The sequence below is a fragment of the Centropristis striata genome, chromosome 1 (genome assembly GCF_030273125.1).
Source record: "Centropristis striata isolate RG_2023a ecotype Rhode Island chromosome 1, C.striata_1.0, whole genome shotgun sequence".
In the NCBI taxonomy this organism is placed as follows: Eukaryota; Metazoa; Chordata; class Actinopteri; order Perciformes; family Serranidae; genus Centropristis; species Centropristis striata.
The window spans coordinates 42,816,197-42,837,612 of record NC_081517.1 but is presented as its reverse complement, the minus strand read 5'-3'; the positions used below and the strand labels follow the sequence as shown (position 1 = coordinate 42,837,612).

General features: G+C 36.1%; 1 protein-coding gene across 1 annotated transcript; it reads left to right on the top strand.

The window, feature by feature from the left end:
• Positions 1–1,924: 1,924 nt before the first annotated feature.
• LOC131979197 (cytochrome P450 4V2) lies at positions 1,925–21,293 on the top strand. Its single transcript, XM_059343136.1, has 11 exons — positions 1,925–2,165; positions 3,283–3,395; positions 6,728–6,813; positions 9,135–9,325; positions 10,239–10,308; positions 11,552–11,678; positions 12,561–12,734; positions 14,939–15,041; positions 16,716–16,850; positions 19,375–19,554; positions 20,672–21,293. Exons 1-11 carry the CDS (start codon positions 1,973–1,975, stop codon positions 20,848–20,850), a joined length of 1,551 nt encoding a protein of 516 aa, XP_059199119.1. The 5' UTR covers positions 1,925–1,972; the 3' UTR covers positions 20,851–21,293.
• The last annotated feature ends 123 nt before the right edge of the window (positions 21,294–21,416 follow it).

Below are 21,416 nucleotides of genomic sequence, written 5' to 3'. Positions count from 1 at the left end.
TAAAGGGACTAGAAACATCTTATTATACCTATCATGTTTGTGAGCTCTTTCTGGTTTGCTAAAACGTACAAACAAATTAATATACAGTCATGGAAAAAAATATTAGACCATTGTTTTCTTCAATTGTTGTTCATTTTAATGCCTGGTACAACTAAAGGTACATTTGTTTGGACAAATATAATGATAACAACAAAAATTGCTGATAAGAGTTTAATTTAAGAGCTGATATCATTTTTTCATGGTTTTCTTGATAATAACCAAAATCATGATCAAGAAAACCATGAAAAACGGCTAGTTAATTAGCTAGCTAACTACCTAGGAGGAGTATTAGTTAATAATTGAAGTTACTTATTTAGCAACTTACATATTTTACTTTTATTTAACTTACTAGGGCAGAAGGCCTATTAGTTACTGACGTCACTTACTTAGCTACATACTTTAAAGGGTTAAAATAAAATAATTGTGCTTACTTACTTAACACTTTTATGATCTATTATGAGGGAGGCATTTTTAGGTTGTCCCTAGATGTTTTTATTATTGTCTCTGCACCTTAATCTCTTAATAATGTACTTTATTACCTGTGTCTTTTTTATCTACTGCTGATTTTAATGAGTTTTCTCTTAGTCTTTTTGTTTGTTTGTTTGTTTCTGGTTTCTGTAGCACTTTGAGGTTTCTGTATGAAAAGTGCTTTACAAATAAAATGTGTTATTATCTATTTTCAAAATGTGGTCTGGGCTTTTATAAAGACATTTTAAACAGCAATATATTGCATTTATAAACAGCAAAAAATGACTTGGTAATTTGGTGTCTATAAATAAAGAAAATTATAATTCTATATAGTAAAACTTGACTGAAAAAGTTGTGGCCTAAATGCTCTGGTGATTGATTAAAAAATATTTAATTAAAATCTTCTGCAAAGAGACTTTTAGGGTCAACTATCAATAAAATGTCTTATCTGACTTGTTTACATTCATTATATAACATTTTTTTTAAATCATAAAAGATTAGTGGCACAAAGGTAAGGCTGTTATTTATTAACCAATGGGGTTGGACCTGACCTGACAGTTGCCATGCGAGGAGAGAATAAATACGACTGAGGCCTGTAGTCAAACCAGATATCACTAGGTAAATGATTGACAGCTTTATTATATAATTTATATTTAGCAGGTCAGTATTTTTATTGACATTATTTAGTTCTCACATGTACACTACCGGTCAAAAGTTTTAGAACACCCCAATTTTTCCAGTTTTTTATTGAAATTCAAGCAGTTCAAGTCAAATGAACAGCTTGAAAGGGTACAAAGGTAAGTGGTGAACTGCCAGAGGTAAATAAAAAAAAGGTAAGCTTAACCAAAACTGGAAAATAATGTACATTTCAGAATTATACAAGTAGGCCTTTTTCAGGGAACAAGAAATGGGTTAACAACTTAACTCTATGGAGTCTTGGGCTATTTTGTCCATTTTTGAATTATTTTCATGTATTTTTTTGTCATTTTGTGTCTTTTTTTGGGTCATTTTGTGTCTTTTTTTAGTCCTTTAGTTCAACATAAAATGTGATTTTGAATCTTTTTTTTATTTTCAAAACACTATCATGCTCAATAAAGAATTTTAAATGTTGCAAATGTGCATTAATTTCAGAGTAGACTGAGACATTAAACTGCATAATTTTCAATTAAATTCTGGAAAAGTTGGTGTGTTCTAAAACTTTTGACCAGTAGTGTATTTATTTACTATATCCCATGTTATGTATCTTTAGTTTCCTTTTAAAAAAAAGTGTTCAAGTACATTCACAAGAAGCATAAAAGACAACACAGTGGGCCCCTTAGCACAGTCACCTATCAGTGGATTGACCTCAGAGGAAAGGAGGAGCAAAAGCAAAGATTACACGTCACATGTTGCTAGCAGTGTAAAGTAACAAAGGTACAGAAGGTCTAAACACACACACACACTGGACACACAAACAGCAAAAAAGATGTCGGTTTTACTCGGCAGTTACTCGATACCTTTACTTGGTATCAGCATCTTCCTGGCTACTCTGACCTATATCACCTACAAGCTGCTCAGCGATTATCTGCACAAATGGTTTACAATGAAGCCCATTCCTCAGGCGGAGGGGACGTATCTCTTTGTTGGAAATGCACTGCAGTTCAAGCCCAATGCAGGAGGTAAGAAAGAAATCAATATAAACTACGCACAAAAAGTAAGGCAATTTGTGTTTGGTAGATTATTTTTTCGTTGTAACAATGCTTTTTGGCAATAAATCTTATACCGTTGGAAAGCCTGAAGCCTCCCCTCTGAAAAGGTACCACATGTGTAGGGAACATCCATTTGTGGGATTATCAGCAGAGCTGAGTATGTAGGTTGCACCAAAGAAAAATGTGCCAAATCTTCTCTGCCAATAAAAGAATGCTACTTTGCCATTGACTCTTGTTTGGGGTTTGGTGGATTGGATGATTGAAGTTTGAAGAAACAAGACATATTGGCAATTCAAAAATTCATTAATTTAAGGAACATGAGCCTCAGTTGCATGTGGAATAACCATATACAGCCACAACAGCCTGGCACCTCCTCCTCATGCTGGTCACCAGCCTGGTCACATGCTGCTGTGGGTTGGCATCCCATTCTTCAACCAGCATTTGTCGTAAGTCAGCCAACCTGGTTGTGTTGGTCACACTGGCACGAAAAGCACGCCCAGAATGTGGAGATATGGGATTGCCACTGGTTGCAGAATCTCATCTCGATATCTCTCTGCATTGAGATTGCCTCCAATGATGACGAGCCTCGTTTTTCCAGTGAGGGAGATACCGCCCAACATCAAACTGCCTCCACCAGTGTGATGGTGGAACAGACACCAACTGTACTGACTCTATTGACTACATACTGTAGCAGGGCCCATTCTCACAGGTGCTGCCAATCAAGTTTCTGATTGGCAGCACCTGGGAGTACCAAAAGCTCAAAATAAGAGTCAATAGCAACAGCAAAATAATGAGAAGATTTGGCACATTTTTCTTTGGTGCAGCCTACATACTCAGCTCTGCTGCTTTTCCCACAAATGCATGTTCCTTACACATGTGGTACCATTTAAAAGGGGAGACTTCAGGCTTTCCAACGGTATAAGATTTATTGCCAAAAAGCATTGTTACAATAACAAAATAATCTACCCAACACAAATTGCCTTACTTTTTGTGCGTAGTTTAGTACATAGGATAGTTTATTTAATTGACTGACATAACTGATGCCTACTTTAAGCTCCCATCTAGATTTTTTCCCTCTTTGTTTCAGATTTCTTTCGTCAAATTGAGGATTTCACCACCACATTCTGGGATGCACCTCTCTTTAAACTCTGGGTCGGACCCGTCCCATTTGTAGTTCTGTTTCATGCTGAAACTGTTGAGGTACACTGTAAACAATTGTCTTGTAAATTAACAGTAAAATACTGGCAGCAGGGTTGCCAGCGTTCTACTGTTAATGTTACAGTTCCTCTACTGTTATCTACTTTACAGTATGTTACTGTGATAAAACCACATACTGAATTACAGAACAATCCTGCATTTCATTGATTTTTACAGTAGACTAAAACACAGTATAGTGCTGAAGCTAGTTGTAATATTGTAGCAGTATACAATGCAGTCATTTTTTGTAATTAGAGCATATTACTGTCTGAAAGCCAATTACTACAAACTAAGCGCTGTCTTCACAATAACCTCAGTAATTTTAATATAACATATCCTGAATGAGTTAGTTAAGTAAAATACAGCCATTAAAAAATGTGGACAAGAAGAGACTTAGAAAATATCATATATATATTTTCATATATTTTATGGGAAACGGCAAGCTACCTACAAATACTGCCCAGAATGCATTGTTTTCTACAGTATAATACCTTTTTAATGGAAAACAGTATGTTACTGTCACAATTTGGCTGTTTTCTTACAGAAATTTGTTACAGTGTAACTTGGCCGATAATTCCACATTTATTCCAAGTATGCATACAGTAGGTAGTAGCCTTATCTTGTGAATACAGAAAGTACAAAAGTTAATAGACCACTTCAAAATGATTAGTTTCGCTGGTTTTACTATTTAAGTAATGTGAACATTTTTGTTTCATTCTATAAAGTGCTGACAACATTCCTCTCAAATGTGAAATTAAAATGACATTTAGAGCATTTATTGGCAGAAAATGACAATTGGTCAAAATAAAAAAAAAGAACTCAACATTTTCAGAACTCGAATAATGCAAAGAAAACATGTTCATGTTCATTTTTAAACAACACAACACTAATGTTTCAACTTAGGAAGTGTTAAGAAATCATTATTGGTGGGATGATCTCAATCTTTCACCCTTTATCAGGCAAAGAACTATATTTGGTTACTTCAGGTAATATTTCGAGAAAAAAGTTGCAAATTTACTAGAAAAAAGTTGCAGATTTTAGAGATTTAAAGTGGCAAATCTGCGCAAAAAAAGTTGCAGATTTACGAGAAAAAAGCGTGAAAAAAGCAACTTTTTTCTCCCAGATTCAGCACTTTAACCCTTAATAGGACACTCATTGAAATACTTGCAAATTCCAAATTTCAACCCTAGAGAATATTGGAGGATATTACATACTGCCAGAATGTGTAAAAAAAAACATACGAAAATAATATTTTGAGAAAAAAGTTTACGAGATTAAAGTGGCAAATCTACAAGAAAAAAATGTGCAGATTTGTGAGATTTAAAGTGGTGAATCTGGGAGAAAAAAGTTGCTTTTTTCCCACTTTTTTCTCTTAAATCTGCTACTTTTTTTTCTTGTAGATTTGCCAGTTTAATCTAGTAAATTTGCAGCTTTTTTCTCAAAATATTACCTGAAGTTACCAAATAAAGTTCTTCGCCTGATAAAGGGTTAATCACAGCAGTGTTTTTTACAATCTTAAGTTCTAATCTCTACTTTAAGTAGAATGAGGAGGCTTGTGTTGGGTGACGTCACGGTGACTACGTCCATTATTTATATACAGTCTATGGTTGGAATTGAACAAACACTGGAGTGGACCGGCTGCCATAGATGTAGAGATGCCGATTTAAGAAACATTTGTGAGAGTGGTCTCTCTTTTTTTTTTCCAGAACTGTATGTGCTTTATGCCAGTAGTTCTCAACCTTTTTGAGTCGTGACCCCCAATTTAACATACATGTTGTCCATGACCCCCACTCACTGAACACAATCTCACACGCAAAGTTCAGATCACCAACAAAATGACCCCAAAAAGACACAAAATGACCAAAAAAAGATACAAAATGACCAAAAAAATACAAATAGACCAAAAAAGACACAAAATTACCAAAAAAAGATACAAAATGACCAAAAAAAGACACAAATTGACCAAAAAAGACACAAAATTACCCACAAAAGACACAAAATGACTAAAAAAAGGAAACAAAATGACCAAAAAAGACACAAAATGACCAAAAAAAGGAAACAAAATGACCAAAAAAGACACAAATTGACCACAAAATGATTAAAAAAAGACGCAAAATGACCTAAAAAGACACAAATTGACCACAAAATGATTAAAAAAAGACACAAAATGAACAAAAAAAGACATTAAGTGACCAAAAAGACTAAAACACATTAACACATGAACACTTTAACACAGTGGAGACAGAGCTGACTTCCAAAATGATTTGGCGACCCCCAGAAATCATCTCGTGACCCCAATTGGGGTCCCGACCCCAAGGTTGAGAATAGCTGCTTTATGCAGCAAGTCTTCTCAGTGAATAAAGGTTTCATTTTTATTCATGATGATAAAGCAGTTACAGTCAAAGTGTGTGTATATTCATGCATCTAAAACAACTTGCACATTTATTTAAGCATAAGCTAAAGCAGTAGTTCTCAACCTTTTTGAGTCGCGACCACCAATTTAACATGCATGTTGTCCGCGACCCCCGCTCACTGAACACAATCTCACACACACAGTTAAGATCACCAAAAAAGAAACAAAATGACCACAAAAAGACTCAAAATGACCAAAAAAAAGACACAAATTGACCAAAAAAAGACACAAAATGACCAATAAAAGACACAAAATGACCAAAAAAGAAACAAAATGATCAAAAAAAGACACAAAATGACTAAAAAAAGACAAAGTGATCAAAAAAGACACAAAATGACCAAAAAAAGACACAAAATGACCAAAAAAAGACAAATGACCAAAAAAGACAAAATGAACAATAAAAGACACAAATGACCAAAAAAGACACAAAATGACCAAAAAAGACACAAAATTACCAAAAAAAGACACAAATTACCAAAAAAAAAGACACTAATGACCAAAAAAGACACAAATTGACCACAAAATTATTTTTAAAAAAAGACACAAAATTACTATAAAAAGACACAAATTGACCAAAAAAAGGAAACAAAATTACCAAAAAAAGACTAAAGACTAAAACACATGAACACTTTAACACAGTGGAGACAGAGCTGACTTCCAAAATGATTTGGCGACCCCCAGAAATCATCTCGCGACCCCAATTGGGGTCCCGACCCCAAGGTTGAGAATAGCTGAGCTAAAGCACTAAAGCTAAACAGCAGAACAACACAAGCTGACCTTTACCTTGTTACTCGCTCTGTGACAACACGCTCTGTTTAGGATCTCATTGGACTTTTACACTATACATTGAATAACTGCTCTGCTCTTTAAATGATTAAGCTTCATGACATTTTCTTTCTTGTTTTGCTGTTGTCATTTGTAGACAGTTCTGACCAACTCCATTCATATGGACAAAGCCTATGCCTACAGCTTTCTCCACCCTTGGCTTGGAACTGGCCTTCTTACCAGGTAAATACTGTAAAAACAGCCAGTGAGGATAAAAAAAAAAGATGAAAACATCAAGAATCTTGCATTTATGAAGAGAAAAAAACATACTCCAGGTATATAAACTCAGACAGCTTTTGGTTTGAAAACAACAAGAACATTGACATGAAATAAATGAATACAATTAACTAGATTTTGCATTTCTTGAGGAAAATGCACATAAAAGCTGGGATCTTTTAGTTGCAGCTGCTTCTACAACAGAAATTTTCCAAATATTTTAGCACCAGCTGCAGGTGAAATTGTTTGAAATGCTGCAGACTTGTTAAGCATCCCCATCTATACAACAACAATGATTTAGTTACCATTGGATATTACGTTAACCCTTTATCAGGCGAAGAACTATATTTGGTAACTTCAGGTAACATTTCGAGAAAAAAGTTGCAAATTTACTAGATTAAAGTGTCAAATCTACAAAAAAAAAGTTGCAGATTTAAGAGATTTAAAGTGGCAAATCTGCGCTAAAAAAGTCGCAGATTTATGAGAAAAAAGTGGAAAAAAAGCAATTTTTTTCTCCCAGATTCATCACTTTAATCAGATTTGCCACTTTAATCTCGTAAACTTTTTTCTCAAAATATTATTTTTGTATGTTTTTTTTTTACACATTCTGGCTGTATGTAATATCCTCCAATATTCTCTAGGGTTGAAATTTGGAATTTGCAAGTATTTCAATGAGTGTCCTATTAAGGGTTAAAGTGGTGAATCTAGGAGAAAAAAAGTTGCTTTTCTCACACTTTTTTCTCATAAATCTGCAACTTTTTTCGCACAGATTTGCCACTTTAAATCTCTTAAACCTGCGACTTTTTTTCTTGTAGATTTGCCACTTTAATCTAGTAAATTTGCAACTTTTTTTCTAGTAAATTTGCAACTTTTTTCTCGAAATATTACCTGAAGTTACCAAATATAGTTCTTTGCCTGATAAAAGGGATACAGCAGTTATCTGCCTTACCACCAATATGGTGGTAAGGCCTTACCACCAATATGGTGGTAAGGCCACACGATGAAGCTATTGGTGAATGCTTCGATACGTCATTGTTTTGGAGAACTTGTGTCCAAATTCTAATCATAATAAAAGACAACAGGATGTTTTAATGTGACTTTAATGCCCACTGAAAGCTGAATATTATTGGAAATCTATCAAGACTAATGAAGGCCGCAGGTGGGATCAAACTGAGCCTAGAAATAATAGATAAGTGTTGAAGAATAGAGAACAATAATAGGACCACAGCTATTTCCCAGGGCAATCTGTAGACATGGCCTGAGTCTAAGCAGGTTCTGAGTTGAAGTGTTCACATTAAAAAATACAAATAACAGCCAGAGGGTGGTGCTAGAGAAGTGTGTAAGTGTAAAAAGTGATATGTGAAATGAACCATTTTCATTTTATATGTTGATTACACCTATTACGCCAAGCAGAAGAAGTTTCATCCCAGAAAAATACTTTTTACTATTCTTTCTCAATTTTTTAATTTTAAAATTGGTCAATTTGACCCACAACATAACAGGAGGGTTAACCCTTAATAGGGCACTCATTGAAATACTTGCAGATTCCATATTTCAACCCTAGAGAATATTGGAGGTATTACATACTGCCAGAATGTGTAAAAAAACCATACGAAAATAATATTTTGAGAAAAAGGTTTACGAGATTAAAGTGGCAAATCTACGAGAAAAAAATGAGCAGATTTATGAGATTTAAAGTGGTGAATCTGAGCGAAAAAAGTCCCAGATTTATGAGAAAAAAGTGGAAAAAAGCAACTTTTTTCTCCCAGATTCACCACTTTAACCCTTAATAGGACACTCATTGAAATACTTGCAGTTCCAAATTTCAACCCTAGAGAATATTGGAGGATATTACATACAGCCAGAATGTGTAAAAAAAACATACGAAAATAATATTTTGAGAAAAAGGTTTACGAGATTAAAGTGGCAAATCTACGAGAAAAAAATGTGCAGATTTATGAGATTTAAAGTGGTGAATCTGGGAGAAAACAGTTGCTTTTTCCCCACTTTTTTCTCGTAAATCTGCGACTTTTTTCACGCAGATTTGCCACGTTAAATCTCGTAAATCTGCGACTTTTTTTCTTGTAGATTTGCCACTTTAATCTAGTAAATGTGCAACTTTTTTCTCGAAATATTACCTGAAGTTACCAAATATAGTTCTTTGCCTGATAAAGGGTTAGTGGACAACCTGCAGCCAATAAGAATTAAGAATCCAAATTATAAATAAGAACATACACTTAGGTTTTGGGTTCTTTGTCACTCTGAAAACTTTTTCTTCTTTTGCTCAGCACCGGCTCTAAGTGGCGTCAGCGGCGGAAGATGTTGACTCCCACCTTCCACTTCTCCATCCTGACGGACTTCTTGGAAGTGATGAACGAGCAGGCAGAGATCCTGGTGGAGAAGCTGGAGAAGAAGGTGGGTGAGGGTTCATTTGACTGCTTCAGTCACGTGACCTTGTGTGCCCTGGACATTATCTGTGGTGAGTATATATATATATGCCTTGCAGTGGCGGTTCTAGACCAGTTTTACTGTGGGGGCCAAGGAGGGGCCAGTGTTTAATCAGAGGGGCACATTAGCACATTAACAAATGGCAAAGATGATATTTAAGCATTCAAAATATTTATTTTAGATCATTAAAACATCTCATTTAAGTATATTTGGAAGATACAAATACATTGATTTAAATAATAAAAATTATTTTTATACGACAATGACATTTCTCATTTTTTTTGCACAATTACTTTTTTTATTTTGAAAGTGCAGTACAGTCAGAATGATCTTTATATATATATATATATATATATGTGTTGTATTTATTGCACTTTTAAACTATCATACAATGTACACACTTCTTTCCTTTTTTATTTTGAAAGTGCAGTACAGTCATAATGATCTTTATTTATTTATATATATTATTTATATATATATATATATATATATATATATATATATATACAAGCTTTTATTGCACAATTAAACTATCATACAATGTACACACTACTTTACTTTTTTTATTTTGAAAGTGCAGTACAGTCAGAATGATCTTTATATATATATATATATATATATATATATATATACATACAATGTACAATGTACACATTCTGGGTTCATTTTGTGTACAATGACATATCGTTTGAACAAAAAAATAGGTAAGAATTGTTCCGTCATTCATCGTTATAAATTTTATAACATAAACATAAACAATCCTTATCTGGTGTAGAAGGTGAGGACAGTAGGGAATATGTCAAGGATATATAAGTAGGAGAAAGTGCAACAGCAATCTTGTTAATGAGCGTCTGACCTGAGAACTGGTTTTGTAAATGTGTGCATGAATGGATGAGCCTTTTACCCAATAAGAAAGATGCCCAACAAACAATGTTTTTTTTCAGAAACTGCAATGGGAAAGAAAGTGTACGCCCAGAGTAATTCTGACTCAGTGTATGTGAAGAGTGTGTACAAGTGAGTTCATTTAATTCACTTTCCACCAGACAAATACAGGAGATTATAAGGGAATAATTGAACATGGTCTCACAGGAATCCGTGAAATAGCCACGGATTCGCTTAACTCAAAATCCGTGGAATAGCCACGGAATCACTCAAATTTCCGTGAAACTGACACGGATTTCGCTACAATGCAAGTTAATGACAGTCATATCCCGTGGCTATTGGTTTGTTCCAAGTCACGTGACTTTCAAGGTCCCAGCGGTCAGAACAAAAAACATGGCGGACAGTTCTCTCATTTTTAGTGAAAAAATCTATATTTTGACTTAGTTTCTGCATAAAAATGGATATAAAAATTTTGATCACATTTCTAGCGAGAAATATATGTTTTATTTTCTAAATATTCACTCAGTGAATGTACATACCGTAATTTTCGGACTATAAACCGCGCCTTTTTCCCCATTTTTCGATTCTGCGGCTTATATAACGGTGCGGCTAATCTATGGATTTTTACAGCTAACGGCCACTAGGTTACCTCCTAAATCTATGGATTTTACAGGTTACAGTCCACCAACTTTAACTCTATGGGCTCTATGACCGGTCCGCGAGGAGGAAAAGCTGGAGGCAGGTGTACGTACCAGATCGGCTCGGGGTCCTTCATATACTTTTAAGCTATTTTTCACTTGTCTGTGTGTATTTGTGTCGAAAGCTACTTAGTTTGTTGGAGTCGCCGTGTCGTAATCAGCGGCAGACGAAGGACCCCGACCCCGGCGAGATAGTTTGTGCAAAGGAAGTTTTCATGCACAAACCGTCATTATGGAAAACAAACGTAGAAATGCATATGATGCAGCTTTTAAGTTAAAGACAGTCAATCTGGCTGTAAAAGAAGCTTCCTCAAGCAGCCATCTCTTTCCCGACCATCCCCTCTGTGCACCAACCCTTACATATGGTAATTAAACATTAAAACACCTGCGGCTTATAGTCCAGTGCGGCTTATATATGTACACATCATTCAATTTAGCTCTTGCGGTTTATACTCCAGTGCGCCTTATAGTGCGGAAAGTACGGTAATCACTTTGTATGTTGGAATAGCCACGGGATATGACTGTCATTAACTTGCATTGGAGCGTAGTTGTAGTCAGTTTCACGGAAATTTGAGTGATTCCGTGGCTATTTCACGGATTCCTGTGAGACCAAGATGGAATAATTATATGGTAAATTATTTCATTTTTCTGTCGTTTTCAATCATTTTCGTCCTCAGAATGAGCGACATTGTCAGCCGCAGACAGAGGACCCCTTGGTTCTGGCCCAACTTTGTGTACAACTACTTCGGTGAGGGCCGAGAGCACGACAGGACCCTCAAGGTCCTCCACTCCTTTACATCCAAGGTGAGTAATGGAGCCAACAGCAGATATTCAGTGTTTATGACAGGAAGGTGAAGCAAAAATCCATATTCAGCATTTACCATAACCCCAACTTGAATGAATGAATGCTTTATTTTGGTTACAAAACACAACAACAACAACAAAAACAAACAAAACAAAGACAACAAAATAAAATCATGTTTTTTTACAAAAGAATCCATCAGACAGCAACCGAAAAAGGAATAGGCTGAAGCTCTAAAGGCTTATTTTTGCATCTCCTGTACTATCTACATGCATATACATTACATTATATACATTACATTAACTGAATAATTCACATTGTTACAAAACACATGATACCTTAAACTGAAAACTCAAATTCAATCAAATTTCATTGTAACCCTTGATTATTTTAGATTTTAAAGTCTTCTTGAAAACTAACATAGAATTACACATCTTTATTTCATCATTTAATCCATTCCATAATTTTACACCCAAAACTGACACACATCTGTATTTGAGATTAGTTCTGAGTTTCAAACATTAGCAACCCCCTTAAATTCTAAATCCCCCGCCTTAATTTAAACATTTTTTTAATACAAACAGGAATTGACATGTTTACCACTCGAAACATAATTTCTAATGTTTTTGAATATACAATGTCCTGAAATTTCAACGTGTGTGATCTTATAAAAAGCTGATTTGTAGAATCACGGTATCCAACTTCATTTATTATCCTGATAGCTCTTTTCTGCAGTTTAATTATTGGATCTAGGTTTGTTTTATATGCATTTCCCCAATTTTTCGACACAGTATGTCATATAAGGCAACACAAGTGAAAAGTAGAGCAAATGAAGGCAGTTCTTGTTCAGTAGATCTCTTGTTTTGTAAAACGTGGTCTTATAGGTGATACATGAAAGAACGGAGAACATTTCCTACACTGAGTCAGAGAGCGACTCTGACCAGGGCCAGAAGAAGAGACGAGCCTTTCTGGACATGCTCTTGAAGACCACAGATGAGGATGGAAACAGAATGAGCCATGATGATATTCAGGAAGAAGTGGACACATTTATGTTTGAGGTTGGTGGTTTTAAGTACATTATTTGTTTATATATGTATCCTTGCACACACCTGCACATTTCTTTTGTCACAGGAGATCATAGAGGTTTGAATCAGCAGAGGCCCCACGATACGATTATAACCCCATACCTGAGACACGATATGAAATCATTGCATGTTTAACCATTTATCAGGCAAAGAACTATATTTGGTAACTTCAGGTAATATTTCGAACAAATAGTCGCAGATTTAAGAGATTTAAAGTGGCAAATCTGCGCGAAAAAAGTCGCAGTTTTACGAGAAAAAAGTGGGAAAAAAGCAACTTTTTTTCTCCCCGATTCATTGAAATACTTGCAAATTCCAAATTTCAACCCTAGAGAATATTGGAGGATATAACATACTGCCAGAATGTGTAAAAAAAAAAAAAACATACGAAAATAATATTTTGAGAAAAAAGTTTACGAGATTAAAGTGGCAAATCTACGAGAAAAAAATGCGCAGATCTATGAGATTTAAAGTGGTGAATCTTTTTTTTCTCGTAAATCTGCGACTTTTTTCGCCGAGATTTGCCACTTTAAATCTCTTAAATCTGAGATTTTTTTCTTGTAGATTTGCCACTTTAATCTAGTAAATTTGCAACTTCTTTCTCGAAATATTACCTGAAGTTACCAAATATAGTTCTTTGCCTGATAAAGGGTTAAGCATGCAATATGGTGAGTATTGCGATACAATATATTGTGATTTAACTGTTTAACTGTATTTTGTGTCCACAAAATTAAATTAAATCAAGAATTGTTATGTCAGATAAGAGAATATTCTCAGTCTATTCATCTCACTTCAGTCTTTTTATTTCTCCACAATGAGAGTCAAACTGAACTGAACTGATATCAAACATGTATGGACAACAACAACTGCAGCATTTTCTCAAACTTTCCTCAACTTTAAGCTTCACTGCTCTGAATTTTTTTGAATGAAACATAAAAAAAGCCTAATTTTTCAGCGTTATTTCTACAACTTCCCAACACAACATCCTGACGCTGGTGCCTATAGATTCCTTAGATCTTCTAGTTTCATATGATACCAATATATTCCTAAAAGTGAGCCCACTATGGCCTCTGGGAAACGGCGAAAATACTGTCAGTCCGTCGGAACACTAAATATCAATACTTGGCGGCCATGAATCGATATAATATTGCCACGCAAAATATTGCAGTACTATGCTGTATGGATTTTTTCCCCTCACCTCTAGTAAGTCATATGAATGTGACACTTGCACGCTGTATTCCTCCTCACAAAAACAACACAAATTTCAGTGTCATATTCAAATCTCAATTTCATAAACGTCCTTTAACCCATAAGAACCTATGGTGACACGGGTGTCACAAACATTTTAAATGTTCTCGTAATATTCATGTATGTTTTCTCAAGCACATAAGTGTGTTTTTCAGTGTTCTACAGCTACAGTAGCTTGTTGAGAAGCCATCCAATGAGGCAGTGTTATTTATATTTATTTATTCTTGATTTATTATTATTTTGTTACTTAAAAACAAATCTAAAAAAAAAAAATTGTGGTTAAACAGCACTATTAATGTCACTATTTGTATATATGTTGAGGAGATGCAAAGAAAAAGGCAAATTTGTGTTTCTGTAAGCAGAAAATCTGTCTAGTTTTATTTGTAAAATAAGAAATATCATAAACATAAATACCATAAACGCCCAATGTGACACATGTCACATCTCAGATCTGTGACATTAACCCATTGAAGCCTGGAAAGCGGATATGTCGTTTTGTAGTACTTGTATAAACTCTCAAATACTTTTTGAATTTCATTTCTATCTGCTACAAAGGCTGAAAAATCTATTATTTAGTAGGAAGCATTGACACTTCTGTTGAATTTCCAGAAAAACTTCAGGTTTTAGGGGCTGATTTTAAAATCGCCCAGAGGTTTTACAGGCAGTTTTAGGCGTCAATGGGTTAAGGGGTAGTATTTTTGAAAAAACATCATAAATGTGTTATATGTGGTCCACTTGGTCTGTGGTATATCCCCAATAATTTTCCTTTAAGGATTACTGTGTCTGGGTTCTTATGGGTTAAGGTTTGCAGCTTTTATCCTCTGTCCTGAGGTTGAGAATAGCTGCTCAAGTGGACAAAAAAATCAATCATGCAGCTTTACATTTCACAAATAAAGTCCTGTTTCCTTTCTTTAACTCCCCTTGTTCTGCAGGGACATGACACCACAGCAGCCTCTATGAACTGGGCCATACATCTGCTGGGCTCCCACCCGGAGGCGCAGAGGAAAGTTCACCAAGAGCTGCAGGAGGTGTTCGGTAACAGTAACATGCCCTCTCCCCCGTCACCGCACACCTTCTCACTTTCATGACATCATTTGTTTTCCCGCCCGAAGTCCTTTTTGACTCATCTTTGCTCCGATTCATTTGTTCTTTACAAATCAAGAGGAGCTTACACAGGGATAATAGCCGTGGAAATCCTTGCCAAAATACATAGAGAATAATTGAATTACTTTCCCTGCCGTGTGGATTTACCATGGCCTCCATGCATTTTTCCATGACGTCAGTGAATTGGCCTTGTAGTAGTAACACATGCACCGTCTAAACTTGTCCTCAAGCATAGAAGCATTCATTTTGGGAATATTCAACCTTACTTTTTCAATGTAAAATCAGTAATTATGTTGCCTAAAAGCACCTAGTTGTACAATTAATGTGTTTTGTTAACAGTAGTACGTTTAACCCTTTATCAGGCAAAGAACTATATTTGGTAACTTCAGGCAATATTTCAAGAAAAAAGTTGCAAATTTACTAGATTAAAGAGGCAAATCTACGAGAAAAAAAGTCGCAGATTTAAGAGATTTAAAGTGGCAAATCTGCGCGAATAAAGTCGCAGATTTACAAGAAAAAAGTGGGAAAACCAACTTTTTTCTCCCAGATTCACCACTTTAAATCTCATAAATCTACGCATTTTTTGTCTTGTAGATTTGCCACTTTAATCTCGTAAATTTTTTTCTCAAAATATTATTTTTGTATGTTTTTTTTACACATTCTGGCTGTATGTAATATCCTCCAATATTCTCTAGGGTTGAAATTTGGAATTTGCAAGTATTTCAATGAGTGTCCTATTAAGGGTTAAAGTGGTGAATCTGGGAGATGGGAAGTTGCTTTTTTCTTGTAAATCTGCAACTTTTTTTCTTGTAGATTTGCCACTTTAATCTAGTAAATTTGCAACTTTTTTCTCGAAATATTACCTGAAGTTACCAAATATAGTTCTTTGCCTGATAAAGGGTTAAGGAGCAATTTAGTCTTATAGAAATGCTTGCAGTAAAGACAGGGTTTCTGCTATAATTATTCAGTAGTGGCGGCTGCCACTGCTTGTATTTACTAAGGATTCAGGATGGACCTGTTAGACCCGCCTTCAAAATAAAAGCATAACACAGCATTTGGATGTGTTAACAGAGTCCACCACATCATTTACAGGAAGATTATTAAAATATGATACCTCAAATAAAACATAGAATTAAAATATGCAATGATTCAGATGGAATAGTGGCATTAAAATGTGCTTTTATTGCAAAAAAAAATTCTTGGAGGGACCATGCCCCCGGACCCCCCTACTTTGTTTGGGTCCCCCAGTCATAGTCTCAGAAAATCCTGTGGGAAACACTGGTTCTAAAGTTTATTTTGCAGTTGAGTGTGACAAACAACCTTTTACCCCGGCTGCTGCAAAAAACCTCCTCCTCGAGGAAACACTGAAAGACTCTGTTCTCTTATCATATATGTTATCTATTTAACATAAACAATACAGTTCCTTGATATCCTTATCTGGTGTAGAAGGTGAGGAAAGTAGGGAATATGTCAAGGATATATAAGTAGGAGAAAGTGCAACAGCAATCCTGTTAATGAGCGTCTGACCTGAGAACTGGTTTCCATTGTTCTGTTTATCTGTGTTGACGACGTTAACAGGGTTTTCTTTCTCTTTCCTGTGCAAAGGTTCATCCGACCGGCCCGTCAACATGGAGGACCTGAAGAAGCTCAAATACCTGGAGTGTGTGATCAAGGAGGCCCTGCGACTGTTTCCCTCTGTGCCTTTCTTCGCCCGCAGCATCGGTGAAGACTGCCATATCAGTGAGTTACAGATGAGTGATGACACTCGAATGAAACATTCATTTGCTGAGTGCAAATCCCCCAAGGCAGTGGTATTTTTTATGAGAAGCCAGGGGAGGCCAGGCTTCCTCTGTCATTGTCATTTGAAAAATAGGTTTCTTTGTCACATAACATTTATAGTACGGTGCTGTTGGAGCCGTCTCTTCCCCGATTTTTTTTTACATTTTCTTTGAATTTATAAAACAAGACCCCTGTGGACTGCAACATGTGGTAAATAGTCTGTTAATGCTGTTAAGGAGTGAATGGTGCTTTACGGTATATCATTATGTTAAGTTGAGAAATGGAAAGCCAAGAAAAGGTGCCATTCTTTGATTGAAAAGGAAAAGCTTATATAGGAGAAAACTATAGGAGCTACTATGGGTGGATTCCTGAACGGGCCTTCAGGACCCAGACCCAGGGGAGCCCTGGCCTTCATCTACAAAATGTCACTCAAAGAGATTCAAAATAACCAGAAAGAGACTCAGAAGGAGCAAAAAGAAGCACAAACAACAACAAAGAGACACACAAAGACTACAAAGTGATGTAAAACACCTGCAAAGAGACGACAAAAAGAGACTCACAACAACTATGAAAAGGGCAAAACATTCAAAAAAAGACACAAGGCAACTACAAAGAGACACAAAACGACCACAAAGAGACACAAAATGACTGCAAAGAGACAAAGCAACTACAAAGAGACACAAAACAACTACAAAGAGACACTAAGCAACTACAAAAACACACACAAAGACTACAAAGTGATGCAAAACACCTGCAAAGAGACGACAAAAAGAGACTCACAACAACTATGAAAAGGGCAAAACATTCAAAAAAAGACACAAGGCAACTACAAAGAGACACAAAACGACCACAAAGAGACACAAAATGACTGCAAAGAGACAAAGCAACTACAAAGAGACAGAAAATGACTACAAAGAGACACAAAACAACTACAAAGAGACACTAAGCAACTACAAAGAGACACAAAATGACTACAAAGAGACACTAAGCAACTACAAAGAGACACAAAATGACTACAAAGAGACACAAAGCAACTACAAAGAGACACAAAATGACTACAAAGAGACACAAAGCAACTACAAAGAGACACAAAGCGACTACAGAGAGACACAAAATGACTACAAAGAGACACACAATGATGACAAAGAGACACAAAATGACTACAAAGAGACACAAAATGACTACAAAGAGACACAAAGCAACTACAAAGAGACACAAAATGACTACAAAGAGACACAAATCCACAACAAAAAGAGGTTAAACAGCTATATAAAGTTGGTGTTTCTTGCTCCTGTGTGGGAGAGATGGTGGTGATTTTTGCATATCTAAGCCCAGGGGGCCATTGTCTCATAGTCCACCCATGGAGCTAGTGTGGGAGTTCAGTAAATGGATTAGGCTTCTGGAAATACATAACGGACTAAAGACACCTGAAATATTTGCATCCTGCCAATTAAATTATCTGCAAGCAGATAATTTAAGCAACTTTGTTCAAATGAGTGTGAGCATGTTTCCTCATCTTGCAAATAGCACCTACCCTGCTTATGTAAAACTATGCAGCTAACTGCAATTGATGGCAGTGATTTGGATTTGTTTTGTTGAAAAACAACTCCATAATATTAATATTGTGGGGGGCACCAGCAGTCACAAACATGAGTTTCTTGCTCATTTGACATTGTTGTAGTAATTTCACCTTCTTCCCCAGAGCTCAGAGATTAACAATGTGATTAGTGTTGTTTCTGAGTCTGTAGGAATGGGACCAAAACTTGTGATACACTCGATTTATCTTTTAACAAAATCTTTGTTTGTAAGCAAAGGAGGAAGTGAGGTGACAAAGCTACCTATTGCCAAAGACGTATTTTAAAACCACGTGTAAATGGGCTCATGATGATGTTATGTAGCATGTGTTAAGTGCAACATGGTCTCACAGGAATCCGTGAAATAGCCACGGATTTGCTTAACTCAAAATCCGTGGAATAGTCACGGAATCACTCAAATTTCCGTGAAACTGACACGGATTTCGCTACAATGCAAGTTAATGGCAGTCATATCCCGTGGCTATTCCAACATACAAAGTGATTATGTACATTCACTGAGTGAATATTTAGAAAATAAAACATATATTTCTCGCTAGAAATGTGATCAAAATCCATTTTTATGCAGAAACTAAGTCAAAATATTGATTTTTTCACTAAAAATGAGAGAACTGTCCGCCATGTTTTTTGTTCTGACTGTCGGGACCTTGAAAGTCACGTGACTTGGAACAAACCAATAGGAACAAATATCCATGGAATAGCCACGGGATATGACTCCTATATGTCATTAACTTGCATTGTAGCGCAATCCGTGTCAGTTTCACGGAAATTTGAGTGATTCCGTGGCTATTCAACGGATTTTGAGTTAAGCGAATCCGTGGCTATTTCACGGATTCCTGTGAGACCATGTTCGTTAAGTGATAAGTAATAACCATTTTCTTTTGTACCTGTAGAGGGTTTCAAGGTGCCCAAAGGTGCCAATGCCATCATCATCACGTATGCTCTCCACCGTGACCCGCGGTACTTCCCTGACCCTGAAGAGTTCAGGCCTGAACGCTTCCTCCCTGAGAACTCAGTGGGAAGGCCTCCATATGCGTACATCCCCTTCTCCGCTGGACTTCGCAACTGTATCGGTAAGAACAGGACGGGCTTCATTTGTAGCGTTCTGCCCCAGTCTAGGGGGCCTAGAGCAGTAGTTCTCAACCTTTTTGAGTCGCGACCCCCAATTTAACATGCATGTTGTCCGCGACCCCCGCTCACTTTATATTTTATTGTTACTTTTAATCGAAGTCCTTTGCTATCAGTTTAAAGGTCCATTCTGACCTCCTGAGTGTGTAACAGTCAGCTTCAAGCCAGAGACTCCTTGGAGAGTAACAACTTGAAACTTTGGGATTTGTCAGAAAAGACCCATTACCCAAAAAAGAATCAAATTGACCACAAAATGACACAAAATGATCAAAAAAGACACAAAAAATGACCAAAAAATTACAAGTTAAGCAAATTAAGCAAAAAAGGACTCAAATTGACCAAAAAAAAGACACAAAATGACCACAAAAAGACATAAATTGACCCAAAACGACACAAAATGGCCCAAAAAAAGAAACAAAATGATCAAAAAAGACACAAAATGACCAAAAAAGGAAACAAAATGACCAAAAAAGACACAAATTCACCAGAAAATAAACAAAATAACCAAAAAAAGACACAAAATTACCAAAAAAAGACAATAAATGACCAAAAAGACTAAAACACATGAACACTTTAACACAGTGGAGACAGAGCTGACTTCCAAAATGATTTGGCGACCCCCAGAAATCATCTTGCGACCCCAATTGGGGTCCCGACCCTAAGGTTGAGAATAGCTGGCCTAGAGTACAACATGAAAAGGCCCCATCTTCCCCATCTCCCAAGTAGCCACAAACAAAGATTAGCTTGAAGAATAGGTAATATTTAGAGGAGGGTGAGGAAATGCCTGCTGCCACTGGCGGCCGCCATCTTGGCTCCATTTAAACCAGGTGGTACCGACTGCAGCCAATCCCGGCCCAGGCCTGGAACCTCTCCACCAATAACACCACGGCTATGGCACACTCCGATCTGCATATAAAAAAGGAAAACAAAAACACAGAGCACACATACAAATGCAGTTTGTTAATAATAACTATAATAATGACCACAGTCATAACAGTAGTTAACTGGAACTGTCTCCATTCGTACATTTCTCAATGTGTGTTTCTCTTTAATGGTTCTCAGGTCAGCGTTTTGCACTCATGGAAGAGAAAGTGGTCTTGGCGTACGTTCTGCGTAACTTTAGTGTTGAAGCTTGTCAAACACGAGAAGACCTGCGGCCGGTCGGAGAGCTCATCCTGCGACCAGAGAAGGGCATCCGGATCAAACTGGAGAAGAGGAAACCCCTGAGTTCATCCAACTAGCACTTGTAGCTTTTTGTTAAATTTATATTTGTTTATTTTGTCCTTCCCAGTTCTAAATTGGAGGACGCTTTGCTTCTAAATAACTTTTGACGGGTCAGAGAGAGTAGTGACCTCTGTGTTTAGATTTTAGAATCTTCTCATCATTATAGTCAACATAATTAGAAAAACTAAGCCTTCTAATAATAAATTCTGATCTTTTTTATGACATTGTTAGTTTTAGGGAAATTACTGCATGATGCACTGTTCTGGCTCTGTATAACTCTGCACTTTTGTTATGCTTCATGACAGCCAAAAAGCTAAAAACAGGATTAAATAAAAAGCATTATAAAACACAGAATTTGCAGAGTATGTTTGTGTTACGTTTTATTGAAATAACCTGGCCATTTTAAAATACATTTTTGATGATTAATTGGATGAAAATTAAATGGGTTTAAGGTTGCATGCTTTTCAAGAAAAATATTATATAATGAAACCATTTGTGTAGAATATATGACTATTTTATTCCCCTGTTTTTTGTTAGTTAATAGACACAGAGTTAACTAAAGCATGCTTGAAATGCCTGCAAT